The 14,217-nt window shown below is 45.2% G+C and overlaps 1 protein-coding gene across 3 annotated transcripts in view; it reads left to right on the plus strand.

The window, feature by feature from the left end:
* The window catches only part of TNRC6B (trinucleotide repeat containing adaptor 6B), a 241,071-nt gene that overhangs the window by 184,571 nt on the left and 42,283 nt on the right, over positions 1–14,217 (plus strand). For 2 of the 3 annotated variants that reach the window (XM_039236190.1, XM_039236196.1), the window contains exons 7-10: positions 5,364–5,705; positions 8,219–10,567; positions 12,172–12,330; positions 13,744–13,919. In XM_039236190.1, the coding sequence (XP_039092121.1) occupies positions 5,364–5,705; positions 8,219–10,567; positions 12,172–12,330; positions 13,744–13,919 (3,026 nt within the window). The remainder of the gene's footprint in view (positions 1–5,363; positions 5,706–8,218; positions 10,568–12,171; positions 12,331–13,743; positions 13,920–14,217) is intronic. The other variant, XM_039236206.1, reaches the window with a different exon arrangement.

Consider the following 14,217-nt stretch of genomic DNA (forward strand, 5'->3'; position numbering starts at 1 on the left):
GAGCCAGTGCGGTTTGGGCCAGATTGGTCAATGAATTTGACCCTGTATCATGTTTGCAAGGGTTAAACATGTGGGAATGTCTAACCCCCCAGGGGAAGGCCCCTACCTGAGGAAGCTCAGGTAATGGTCTTCAAAGATTTGAAGGGCTCTGGTGCCTGATGCTTAGCAGTCTCTCATGGTAAATGTGTGTTAGGTGTTTTGTTCGGTGAGCCTTACTCTGCTACCAGAAATACTGATGGTGAGAGTCAAAGCAACAGGGAAAAGCCTCCAGCTCAATATAACTTGATATTTTTAGATATTAGCATCCACAGCATTAGTCCCATGACCTGATCCCCACCTGGGGCACGGCTGAGGGACAGAGCCTTCCCATCAACGTATCGGGGGTGATGGGTCATTGTGGTACATCAGCCACAATTCGAGTCTACCCCAGAAGGCATATTCAGTGAGTGCCTGGTGGTGGTTGGGATAACGTGAGTCTACTCTAATTTATTAAGATTTGAGATGGGTTTTTCCTTCCAAGTAAACACTTTACAAACAAAACTACTTGCAGTATCCCTTATACCTTGTAGAAACACTTCTATTCTCTAACACCAAGGTGGGAACCATTTGTTCAGAGATGGTTGTGGCTGCCACTTGAAAGTGAATGATTGTGAGGCATAAGGCATGTGGTTGAGATAGATGGGCACAGAATAGTCCAGATGGGAGGTAACAAGGACTTGAACCTGATTAGGAGCATTGGTGATAGAGAGGGGGGAAGGAAAGCATTGGAGACATGCTTTGGTTCAGTGGAATGTAATGATGATCAGATAATGATGCGCGAAGAAAGCAAAGTCTGCAGTGCCTTCCAGGTTTCTGACTTGAGAAGCTGGTTGGGTGATGACTCTTGTTTCTTGAACTAAGAGATGACGGGGAGATTTGGGGAACAAGTTTGAGGATAAGAGAAAGAAGGGTTGAAAAGATCCAAGTTGGAGGTAGTGATTTGGGAAGCACTTGGACATAAAAAAGTCTGAGCATGGGGGAGTTTGTACTCAAGTAACTTAAATGTGGGAAGAGTGTAGGCCCCACCTTCATGTTCAGATTTTTTAAAAAGACACAACTCAGGGCACCTGGGAGGCTCAGTCGGTTGAGCATCCAACTTCAGCTCAGGTCATGATCTTGCAGTTCATGGGTTTGAGCCCCGTGTCAGGTTCTGTGCTACAGCTCAAGAGTCTGGAGACTGCTTCAGATTCTATGTCTCCCTCTCTCTGCCCCTTCCCTGCTTGCGCCCTCGCTCTCTCTTTCTTTCTCTCAAAAGTAAACATTAAAAAAAATTTTGTTAATAAAGACACAACTCATAACCAAATTTGGGTGCCATCTTACAACTCTGATTAGGAGGTTGCCAACTCTCACCCTCTGAGCAAATCTAATTCTGTTTTTGTATTGCCCGTGAGCTAGGAATGTTTTTTACATTTTTTCAGTGATTAGGAAAATTATAAAAGAGTATTTTGTGACAATGAAAGTGGTATGAAATTTATATTTTAGTGAGATCGGTATTGAACGGAACACAGCCACATCATGGTTTACGTGTGGTCTCTGGCTGCTTTTGCCAATACGCACAGTTGAGTCATCACAACCAAGACTGTATGGCCAGCAAAACCTAAAATATTTACTGTCTGGCCCGTTACAGAAAAAGTCTGCTGAGCCCTGATCAAGAGTGTGAGAACCCACAAAGGAAGAGAGAAAGGAAGAGCTGAAGAGCTGACTGGAGGGGTCTCAGCAGCTCTCACAAAAGCAGAGGGAGGATATGGCCAGTAGTGTCCGAAGTTGCAGAAAAGTCAAGAGAAGGTCCAACGAGTGTCCATTAGACTGGCAATGAAGATGACTAGTTGTTGAATGAGGAGAAGAGTTCCCAGGGAGATGTTCAGGGCAAAAGCCAGTGTGCGTGGAATCTGAGGAGTGAGTACAAGGTAAAGAAATGGAGGCAGTGCTTAGAGGTCACAGAGGACTCTTCAGTGCATGGCAGCCACTGTCTGTGTGTCATCAGTCTGCGATTCTTGTTGTATTGCATTGGAACCACTGATTATTTACCGATAAATTGAGAATAATATCTCTTCGAGGGCTTGTATGTGTTTTAACTACTACTTGTAATAAAACATTTCTGGGAGTGCCTGGGTAGCTCAGTTGCCTAAGCGTTCGACTTTTGATTTCAGCTCAGGTCATGATCCCAGGGTCATGGGATTAAGCTCCACACTGCGCACGGAGCCTGCTTGGAATTCTCTCTCTCCTCCCGCTTCTGCCCTTCTCCCCTGCTTGAGTGTGTATGTGCGCATGCTCGTTTTCTCTCTCTCTCTCTCTCTCACAAAAAAGTTTCCATCACAAGGAAAACATTTCTAGAATGTTTTTTTTTAATGTTTCATGTTTAAATACCAAGATAGTTAAAGGTAGTAGTTCATATTGGTCCAGCCTGTTTCAGAATTTTCTTAATGCTTTTATCTGAAAAAGTAGCATTTTACTGAAGCTTTTCAGAAATAGAGGCAGTTTTGAAGTTGACTGTAAGATGAGAATAACGGCAACCAGGAAAAGGAAAAAGATTCAGTCATTAGAGTAAATAAATGGTTTTTGGAAGTCAATGAATGGAAATTAGAAAATAGGATACCCAGCATTTTTCACAATGTCTTTGTTTCCCTTTGCTACAGAGATCATGTTTAAGCCCCTGACCTTTTCTCTGGGAGATAAGAAATTATGCCCTTATTTTGAGCAGCTTATCTTTAGAAAGATTTGCACTACAGCCTACAAATCAGTAAGGTTCTGATGAGAAACAAGAGGGCCTGAAAAGCAGTTCCCACTCCATCATAATTTCCATCTTCTCTGTTAGCACCGGACATCCTGGGGCATGCTGTAATGCTCACCCTGACGCTGGGAGGTCCTAAGCGTGGACTTTGGGAAGCAAGTTGGATCAGGCCTCCTGCCTAATAGCTGATTGCTCTCCAGTTAATGTCGAGTTATGATTGGCCCCTAAACGCTTTAATTCTTGAAATCACAGAAAGGTGTCGAATAAGAATTCATTCAAGTTCTGGGACACCTGGGTGGCTCAGTCGGTTGAGCACCCAACTTCGGCTCAGATCATGATCTTGTGGTTCGTGAGTTCGAGCCCTGCATCAGGCTCACTGCTTGTCAGTGCAGAGCCTGCTTCAGATCTTCTCCCCCTCCCCTGCTCAAGCTCTCTCTCAAAAAAATAAAAAAACAAACAAAAGAGACCATACTCAATTTCTGAAACACAGTTTGCTCCTACCATGTACCTCAGGCATTTTCTGATTGTGTCCCGGAATTTTGAGTGACTGGTCCCCCAGAATAGAGCACCATACTGGAACAAAAGTGGTTGAGACGTAGTCTGATTTTATTTCAAAAAGGGTTTATTATTTATGATCCTTTCTATCTCTGACGTGGTGGGAAAGTGCTCTGAGGCACTTTTGCAAGGAATCTTGCACAATATATGATACCCACCAAGTTTCTTTGATTGTGCTGTGAGTGTTGTAACATTAGTCGAACTGATTTTCAGACCTCCGTGCTGTGGGCTGCCCTTGCTATGTCTTGCTCTGTTTCAGGAAATGAGTCCAGGCGTGTAACAGACATGACTAATGTAGAGTGGAGATTCTAGAGCTTTTATGGAAGGGTGGCCTTGTGGAAGCATAGCTCCTTCCATCCTAAAAACCAATTGGGAAGAATCCTCCCAGCCTTTGCCGGCGTCTTGTTTCTAATCATAATAAGAGGAAAGGGGACTAGGAATGCCATCTGCTCTGGAATGTTACAGGCACAGAGAGAAAACGAATCATTGAATAATTCCTCTTCACTCATTTATCAGTTATTTTTACCCATCAGCTGCTATAAGGTCATACAGAGCCTACTATATTGATAGTATCATGCAATGGCCAATTTATTTTCTTAAGAAATAGGTTTATTCTTCTGCTCATCAGGTTATGGATCCTCTGACCTCCCTTCCTTACTGGAAAAGCCAATACTGCCTCATGATTGGCTGAAATTAGACCATGGGTTGCCTTGAAGTTACTTCAGGCTCTTGCTCCTCTTTCTTGTTACTCCCGTACTCACCGATACCCAGTGGAGGTATGGGTATCGGTAGATTGGGCCCCTTGATTCTGATGATGTCTCTCTCTCTCCATAAAGGAGCCAGTTCAACGAGCAGCATTGCTGGCCCAGCACCATTACAGTGGTCAGGGCAGTACCGCCCCAGAGCTGGCCCAGATATTACTCTGGATGTCCGGGAACTTGACTTCAGAATCATCTGAACTGTCAGGCTCAATGATTGTTTCTGTAATATTGCCAGCCTCTGTTTGCCAGGCAGATTTTCTTGGAAAGGGTGGTAGTCTTTTGGTAGGAAGAAGCAAGGGACGTAGAGATCTAGAAGGACATTCTGTGGAGGGCTGAGGGGAAAGCCCTCAACTTCTGCAGAGTGCCCTGCAGATCGCATCTTCACACGGTCATCCTGCACATTCCCATCCTTCCTGTTTGCCCTTTTTAAAAGTAAGGTGAAACATTACATTCTTTAAAATAAATAGGAAACATGCCTACATTTTGACATTTTTGTTTTAAATGGTTGGAATAAATACACAAAGTACCCTTAAATTTTTTTTTTTTTTTTGACAAAAGCGAAAACAAAAAACCCACAAAACTTGTAACATTTCTAATGGTTTACACAGAGTGCCAAGCAAGAGTGTTTTTTTTCAGGTAGCTGTCGAAATCAAAACCGAGTTGATTTTGTGAGTCTCCTGGGCTGAGGGTCCCTGTGGGGTCTTCTCTGTGCCAGGCCCTGAGAAAAAAAGATGAAAGATGGGTCTTCACTCTTGAGGGACTCTGGGCCTGGTGAGAGCAAGGAGCCTATAAATGAGAATTTCAACATAATATGGTAAATTCATGGTAAAGAAAGACGGATAAAATGAAGGTGCTTAGCCTACCTGGTCCAGGGACTTCAGGAAAAGTTTCCCAGAGGTAGATCTTTAAGGATGTGGATAAAAGGCCTTTGGGCTGAGAGCTTCGAACCTTTATTGAGGGCCCATATATATATCCCTCGACCTGCTAGGGAGCCTTTCGGGGATTTAGGGAAGTGAATGGTGATTGCTTCCCCCTTCCCCTTAAGTAATGGACTAGAGTTCCGTGGTACTGCTGTCTTCAGGTCCTCGTCCCCCTCACTCCCCACCTCTGCCCGATCTCCAGTAAACTGAAGATGTAGGGATTTAGAAAGACCACGTCCAGTCGCAGTAGGATGGAAGGACCATTACTGGAAGGGGTCTCACGTAAGCCCTCTTAAAAACACTCTTCAGAAAAATGTATTGGATTTCAAAGACTGTTTCCCAATCTCTCTTTTTCAGTGCCCGAAGTGACGAAACCAAGTTTAAGCCAACCAGCGGCCGCCAGCCCAATTGGCAGCTCTCCGTCGCCACCAGTCAATGGTGGCAACAATGCCAAAAGGGTGGCAGTGCCGAACGGACAACCGCCAAGCGCCGCCCGCTACATGCCTCGGGAGGTGCCGCCGCGATTCCGTTGCCAGCAGGACCACAAAGTGTTACTAAAACGTGGGCAGCCCCCTCCACCATCCTGCATGCTCCTCGGGGGTGGGGCAGGGCCTCCTCCCTCCACGGCACCCGGAGCAAACTCCAGCAACGCACAAGTGACAGGGACGCCGCTGCAGAGTGACGGCGGGACTGCACCAGGTGAGGAGCCCGGCCGGAAGGGACTTCCTGGCAGCTTTAAAGAGAGCGAACACGTCTGTCATGCTGCCCGGTAGAGAGTCCCCAGAAGACCCTCGGGTTCCCTCCCAGGATGGGAGAGGACCCCTGAATGAGAGGTGTCCCGGCACTTCCCTTCTGAAACTGGCTTTTAGTGTCCAGGGTGTGCTGCTGGCGTGAGAGGCCAGTGTGGCTGCCGTTCGTCGTCACCATTTGGGGCCTTGTTTCCTTTTCTGACAAGCGCATTATAAACTCCAGCCTCGTGGTCCCAGCTGTCACCACAAGTGTGTGCCCAGGGTGTGGCTGGAGGTGGGGCCAGTGCAGGCGCTTGTTCTGAATCCTGGCTGCCTGAGTTTATGTTCCTAGAACGCTGGGGGTGGAGAGAGAATCATCTCTTCGATTACAGTGTAGAATTGGGGGCGGGGGAGGGGGTGGATACCAAACAGTATCATTCTATTGTTTTATGTTAGATGTTTAAAATCATTATTTCTTTAGAGGAGTTTGAGCTCTGTTAAAACCTGTATGTAGACGTAAGGTATCTTTAGCTGAAAGGCTCTACTAGAAGTTTTGAGAGTTTTTAATAGATGAATACTAAATCACCTAATAGCAAAGAACCTCCAAGCATCACCTCCCGCTCTTTTTAAAGCTTATTAACAGAGTTCTACTTAGCTCTTAAAAAAAATTTTTTTGAGGCTGTTCTATAAAGGCTTGAACACCATCAAGCCTTGTTAAGAACAGTGAATTGGTTATTATCAACTGTAGCATGCTTCTAGTTCTAGTTCTGAGTTTGAACACAGAATTGCCTAGAAAACTATTACTGTCTCATGTGCAGAGTAAAGATGGAGAAAAACCTCATGGGGACAGAGGCTTCATCCAGGCTTTTCTATGGTGGCCGTCAGGTCAGACCCAAAGCAAGCAAGCGAAAGCTTCATGGCCCTTCCTTCCTGGCCCATCATAAGCATTTGCAAAAGGAAGTATGTGAGGAGCAGTCATGTCGAGTGTTTCTGCAGCTCAGTCCAGCCAGGCCTGGACGCAGACAGGGGTCTGGGTCCAGTGCGAGTCAAATTCTCTTGTTTGCGTTCTTAAAACCAAGGAGGCCCCTACATCTGAAGAGTTTGAGATTCTCTGCTTCCCTGCTTTTATATGGCTTTCTGTAAGGCTTTTTTCAACTTTATATTGATTTAAAACTACTTGGTTAAAATAACTAAAACAACTTTAGAAGAAATTACTGGGTTAAAAGCATGTCATTTTTCCCCCCAGCAAATAGGATAAATTCCATCAAAGTATGTATTGAGCCAGACTCATTTATCAGATTAAGGTCCTTGGGCATACACATTGATGCATGCTTGCCTGCCCTAGCATCTAGGTGGGTGGGCATTCATCATTCATCAGGTGCTTCCTGAGCAGCAATGCACTGGCCACTATGTGGAATTCAAACGTGAGCAAGATAGGGTCTCTGCCTCAGAGGGGGAGCTCTTACGGAAGTCTCTGAGCTAAGGTGGGGGAAGGAAGATGTGAACACGGCACCACAACACTGAGCAAAATGGCTCTAGACAGGGAAAGGTTATTTTCAGATGATGAACTTAAAAACAAAAAAAAATGTCATAGAAGAAACGGCACTTGAAGTAGACCCAGAAAGATGAATAAATTTCAGTATATGCATTCAGGAGGAAAAACCAGTAGGTGCCAATGTGGAATGGTGCCAAAGTGAGAAGGCACAAGTTGTGGAACGTCAAATAGTGTAGAATGTCGACATCTACATAGAAAACAGTGGAAGATAAGATTAGAAAATCATTTCCCAGGTTATGCAGCATCCTGATCAAACTCCAGGCCAAAGAGTCTAGCTCTATTCTTGTGCACTAGGAAACTGTTGGAAGCTTCCCCTACGGCAGTGATCTAATCGAAGGTGTGCTTTAGAACAATTACTCTAGCCGGGGTGTTTAGAGTAGATTGGAGATACAAAGCAAGTTCAGGGTGCTACTGCATTGTCTCAAGATAGGAGAAGGCCCTTCTCTGTCAACAGAAAAGACAAGGAGAGGGGCACCTGGGTGGCACAGTCGGTTAAGCATCCAACTTTGGCTCAGGTCATGATCTCACAGTGCGTGAGTTCGAGACCCACATTGGGCTCTGTGCTGACAGTGCAGAGCCTGGACCCTGCTTTGGATTCTGTGTCTCCCTCTCTCTCTCTCTGCCCCTCCCCTGCTCGTGCTCTGTCTTGCGCTCTCTGAAAAATAAACATTTAAAAAAAAAAAAAGAAAAGATAAGGGGATAGCTTTGAGAGATGCTGTGGAGTTAGACCTAGCAAATAAACCAACCAGGCAGAATGAAACGGAAGAGGTGACTAAGAGAGGTGGGACACAGTTTACCGAGACAGGCAGCTGGGTAGAGACGTGAGTTTGTGGGGAAACGTGGTGAGCTCTCTTAGGGGCAGCTTGAGCTTGAGGTGCTAACAGAGCGTACGTGTGTAGCTGTGATTGATAAGACCATCTCTTCCCCAGAGTCAACCCTTGGAGGTGCTGCTGCTTCAAATTATGCAAATTCCACTTGGGGCCCGGGAGCCTCCTCCAACAACGGCGCCTCCCCCAACCCAATTCACATCTGGGACAAGGTGATTGTAGACGGGTCTGACATGGAAGAGTGGCCTTGTATTGCCAGCAAAGACACTGAGTCTTCTTCCGAAAACACCACCGATAACAACAGTGCCTCGAACCCTGGCTCTGAGAAGAGCACTCTGCCAGGAAGCACCACTAGTAACAAAGGAAAAGGGAGCCAGTGCCAGTCTGCAAGTTCTGGAAACGAATGTAATCTTGGGGTCTGGAAATCTGACCCTAAGACTAAATCTGTTCAATCTTCCAACTCTACTACAGAGAGCAACAATGGACTAGGAAATTGGAGGAATGTGAGTGGTCAGGATAGAATTGGACCTGGCTCTGGCTTCAGCAACTTTAACCCAAATAGCAACCCATCTGCCTGGCCAGCGCTGGTCCAAGAAGGAAATCCTAGGAAAGGGGCATTGGAAACGGATACTAGTAATTCCAGTGCACAGGTTAGCACAGTAGGTCAGGCATCCAGGGAACAGCAGTCAAAGATGGAAAATGCGGGTGTGAATTTTGTTGTCTCTGGCAGAGAACAGGCTCAAATTCATAACACTGATGGACCAAAAAATGGAAACACTAACTCCTTGAACTTAAGTTCACCAAACCCCATGGAGAATAAGGGAATGCCCTTTGGAATGGGCTTGGGGAACGCCTCCAGGAGCACTGATGCCCCTTCACAAAGCACTGGAGATCGAAAGACTGGGAGTGTTGGATCTTGGGGTGCAGCTAGGGGGCCTTCTGGAACTGACACAGCCTCTGGACAAAGCAATTCTGGAAACAATGGGAACAATGGAAAGGATAGAGAGGACTCCTGGAAAGGAGCTTCTGTTCAGAAATCAACTGGGTCAAAAAATGACTCTTGGGACAACAGTAACAGGTCTACGGGTGGGTCCTGGAACTTTGGCCCTCAGGACTCTAATGACAACAAATGGGGTGAAGGGAACAAAATGACATCTGGGGTCTCTCAGGGAGAATGGAAACAGCCGACTGGGTCTGATGAGTTGAAAATTGGAGAATGGAGTGGTCCAAACCAACCAAATTCTAGCACTGGAGCATGGGACAATCAAAAGGGCCACCCCCTCCCTGAAAACCAAGGCAATGCCCAGGCTCCCTGTTGGGGAAGATCTTCCAGCTCCACAGGAAGTGAAGTTGGAGGTCAAAGCACTGGAAGCAACCACAAAGCAGGAAGTAGTGACAGTCATAATTCTGGCCGTCGGTCATACCGGCCCACACATCCTGATTGTCAGGCTGTCTTACAGACTCTTTTGAGCCGAACTGATTTGGACCCCAGGGTGCTCTCAAACACTGGCTGGGGCCAAACTCAAATTAAGCAGGACACAGTGTGGGATATTGAAGAGGTGCCAAGGCCTGAGGGGAAATCTGACAAAGGAACTGAGGGGTGGGAGAGCGCTGCCACACAGACCAAGAACTCAGGGGGCTGGGGAGATGCACCCAGCCAAAGCAATCAAATGAAGTCTGGATGGGGGGAGCTCTCAGCCTCTACAGAGTGGAAAGACCCCAAGAACACAGGAGGCTGGAATGACTACAAGAACAACAACTCTTCCAACTGGGGAGGCGGACGACCAGACGAAAAGACATCTTCCTCTTGGAATGAGAACTCCAGCAAGGATCAGGGGTGGGGAGGGGGACGCCAGCCCAATCAAGGTTGGACTTCTGGGAAGAATGGTTGGGGAGAGGAAGTCGATCAGGCGAAAAACAGCAGCTGGGAAAGTCCTGCAAGTAAACCTGTGTCTGGGTGGGGCGAAGGAGGGCAGAATGAAATCGGGACTTGGGGGAACAGTGGGAATACAAGCCTGGCTTCCAAAGGCGGTTGGGAAGATTGCAAAAGGTCTCCGGCATGGACTGAGACAGGCAGACAGCCCAATTCCTGGAATAAACAGCACCAACAGCAGCAGCAGCCACAGCAGCCACCGCCACCACAACCAGAGGCGTCTGGTTCATGGGGAGGCCCACCCCCAGCACCTCCAAGCAACGGACGACCTTCCAATTCCAACTGGAGCAGCGGGCCACAGCCGGTAACCCCTAAGGACGAGGAACCCAGCGGTTGGGAAGAGCCATCCCCACAGTCAATTAGTCGGAAAATGGACATCGACGATGGCACTTCAGCATGGGGAGACCCTAACAGTTATAACTACAAGAATGTGAATCTGTGGGATAAGAATTCCCAAGGGGGCCCAGCACCTCGAGAACCAAACCTGCCTACCCCGATGACCAGTAAATCAGCATCAGGTAGGCAGTGGCTTTTTCTTGTGGGTTTGATGAAGAAAAATCCTAAAGGAGGGCATTTTTATTAAGCTTCATTTACTCAACTAGCCTCGTTTTGGAAAGCTTTCCTACGTTTACCCTACTCTGCTGTTAAGAGAATCTCTCTTTGTATAAGATGATAGTGATAACAGATGCTGGTGGTACATTTTAATGTTCTTTCTTGGCAGAAGGAAAAAGATGGCATCCCTGTGTTAGTCTCCCAAAGTTTTGGGGGTTTTTGCTTTGTGTGGGATTTTTTTTGTTTTTGTTTTTTTGTAATTGTATTGGTCTGCAGAATCCAAAAAATATATGTCACTAAACGAACTATACTCCAGGTTTTAAAACGAAGAATTAAAAGAGTAGCAGAAATAGACCTGGTTTCCATTTGAGTTCTACCCCTGGACACATCCTCGGTGTTTCTCCTTCCTCAGCAAAGGGAAGTATTTTATGTTACTCTTGCAGGAGCCATCAGAATGCTCTAGCACAGCTGGCGTCTGGAAGGCTTCAGTCCCTCTCCAGATGATTTTTAACGATCACCTCTGGAAGTGGAATACTTTGTAAAAGAAATTGTTCTCTCCTGATAATCACTTGCCCAGAATTATACTTTTCTTCTTCCTTTATTTGAATAGAAACATCATACCTGATAAATTAAAAGTAGCGCTTGTAATATCATCTTTGGCACTGTCCGCTTGAATGTCCCCATAAAGCATAGAATTCAACAAATTACAGGAGTGCACTGTTCAGGTGGGGTGGTTTTTGTTTTTTAGTTAAAGTTACTCATATTTAGTTTTCCACTCCCTGAGTACATCTTGGGGAATGTTCAGTGAGTGCAGTTATGGCCACTTACAGAATGATTGCTTTTAACTAGTTCTCCCCACCCCCCAAGATACTGAAAAGAATGAGGAAGGAAATAAATACTGTTTGTTAATTCCCTATCTAGTATGAAATCTGGTAACATGTAAAAAAAAAACCCCAATTATCCATATAGTAAAAACCTTCAAACTGTACAGAAAAGCAAAATGAAATAAATAAAAGACTCTTAGCCCTTAAGGGTCTCTTCCCACAGGTAATCTCTTAGAGTTTTATGTCTCATTCAAAAATTTTGTTCCTTACCAATAGCAAAATGTGTCTCCCCTTTACAGATTTTACACAGAAGGGATTGCTGTTCTCCCTCCGCCTTGCCTTTTTCACCATACTTTAAAACTTTCCATGTTAGCATGTACATTTTGTCTTTTGTTTCGTGTACACTATTGGTTTCATGGATGACACAGTGGTCTGACTAGCCCCTTTCTGATAGGTATTTAGGTTGCTTCCAAAGAGCTCCCAACAGAGATAGAGCATCCTTGTGCATATCATTTCACATACTTTCCAAGTATATCTGTTGTATAATTTCCTGGCGATGGAATTACGGGGCCTAAAGTTAAAGCCACAATACCAGTTGCCCCCTATGAGGCTGAAACCCATTTGCATCTCTACCAGGGGAACATAGGAGTCCCACTTCGTCCCCCTTCTCCCCACCTTCCACCCCTGGGTGTTGGGATGTTTCATTTAACAAACCATTCTTAGAGACACATTTTCTTTCTTTACAGTCTGGAGCAAAAGCACACCACCTGCTCCAGATAATGGTACTTCAGCTTGGGGTGAGCCAAATGAAAGCAGTCCTGGGTGGGGCGAAATGGACGACACAGGAGCATCGACCACAGGCTGGGGGAACGCCCCCTCCAACGCTCCAAATGCCATGAAACCCAGTAAGTTTAGAGCATTATCTGTGAGGCATTTTCCGTTAATTCGGAGGTCAGACATTTTTGTGAGGGCTTTTGTAATGTTAACTCTCGCTTCAGTGAGATGCAGGACCATGAACCTTTAATAGAGGATTAATAACAGATGGCCGTGACATAGCTTTGGGTATCTTAACATGTTTACATTGAATTAAAAGTTGGAAGTTGATTTTGTTGATTTTAAGTTAGGTTTAATATCTGGCCAGAATTGAAATGTTGACGTACTTTTTTTTGGCCAGTAACTTAGACACCGCTCACCATGTCTATTTTGCATTTCTGCCCCTTTGTTACTATAATTTAAAAAGGCTTTCCTGGCTTTTAATGTGGAACATAGTGTCTGCTGCTCAGTGACTTCACCCTTCTGTTTCTTCCTTGTCCATTTGTCTCTCCTCTCATACTTCCACCCACATAGGAACATTGAGGGTTTCTTGAACCCAACAAAGATTGCTTCGTTTGAATTTTTTCCACAAAGCATGCCGCACTTATTCATAACCATTGAAAGTCTCAGCTTTACTTGATCCAGCTGGCAACGTGTTGTCACAGTCATTTGCAAAACTTTGTAAACCGATGCTACGGAATGTCTCCTTGGAAGTTCCTCGGTTGAAAAATTCAGTTTCAAGTGCCCATTTTCACTTGTTTGTAGTTTTCTTTAAAAAGTATTCCAACATCTCTTTTCGCCATATTGCAGACTTAAAGAATTGCCTTCTTTTTTTTAATGTGGTCATACAGAATGCTCAAAATTTGAATAAGAATGAGAAATTCTGTTGTCAGTCTTCTCGTATGATAATTCTGACTCTTCTAGCGCCCATGAAGAAGTACAATCTCTGCTGTATTCTAGAAATTCATCCTTGTGCCTGTGTGTTTTGACTGCATTTTAAAAGTTATCAATCTCCTTCACTTCATAGAAATCGCTTTATAAAGACCTGATTTCATCATGGTTTTCACTGTAAAACTGGTTATATCATCATGGGAAGTACCATGCCGTGGATTTGAAATAGATCCAGAATGCTGGTGGAAGACATTAACCAGACCCTTGGCAAAGACGTTAACCTGACCCTAACCAGTACCGTCAGGACTTTCATGTGTCTTTCCCAACCTCAGGCTCACCCTTCCTCCATCACAAAACTTGCACTTTTCTCCAGATTTTAAGAAAGTCTTTTATTCCTAAGGATCCTCTGTAGTTAAAGCTATAGTTATACTTGTCCTTTGTCTGGGTAATATGAATGAAGAAGGGGCTAGAATATTTGCCTCGCCGTATGGAGGGATTTGGTAAGATTACAAATATCCCAGAACGCCGCATTCGTAAGTACCGATCATTGTGGTGGTTGTTCTATGTAGCTGTTGCATACAGTCCATCCGTTTTTGTTTTTGTTTTTCTTAAAGATTCCAAATCTATGCAAGACGGCTGGGGGGAGAGTGACGGTCCAGTGACAGGAACTCGCCATCCCAGCTGGGAAGAGGAGGATGATGGAGGAGTCTGGAACACCGCCGGCTCTCAGGGAAGTGCTTCCTCCCACAACTCAGCAAGCTGGGGACAAGGAGGAAAGAAGCAAATGAAGGTAGCCCACTTTGGAAATGTTTGAGCTTGTGTCTTCATTCTTAGAAGGCAGAACTGAGAATTGTCTAATGGAAGGAGTTCTGAGGTCCTACGTAAGGGGAAAATACTTTCTTAAGAGCAAATTAAGTACTTCCTCTTTACTCCTCATCTTCCTTCCCTATGACCTTGAAACCTTGAACCTCAGAGCTGTTGCTGTGAGTAAAGTGGAATTTTCAGGGGCAGGAGATTTTTTTTTTTTCACTTTTAGTTTCCATATAATGCTACAGAAGCTTTCAAGGCTTTGTGTTTTTGCATTCTAA

This window comes from Hyaena hyaena, unplaced genomic scaffold (assembly GCF_003009895.1).
Source record: "Hyaena hyaena isolate Hyena2069 unplaced genomic scaffold, ASM300989v1 scaffold_4, whole genome shotgun sequence".
NCBI classification, from domain to species: Eukaryota; Metazoa; Chordata; class Mammalia; order Carnivora; family Hyaenidae; genus Hyaena; species Hyaena hyaena.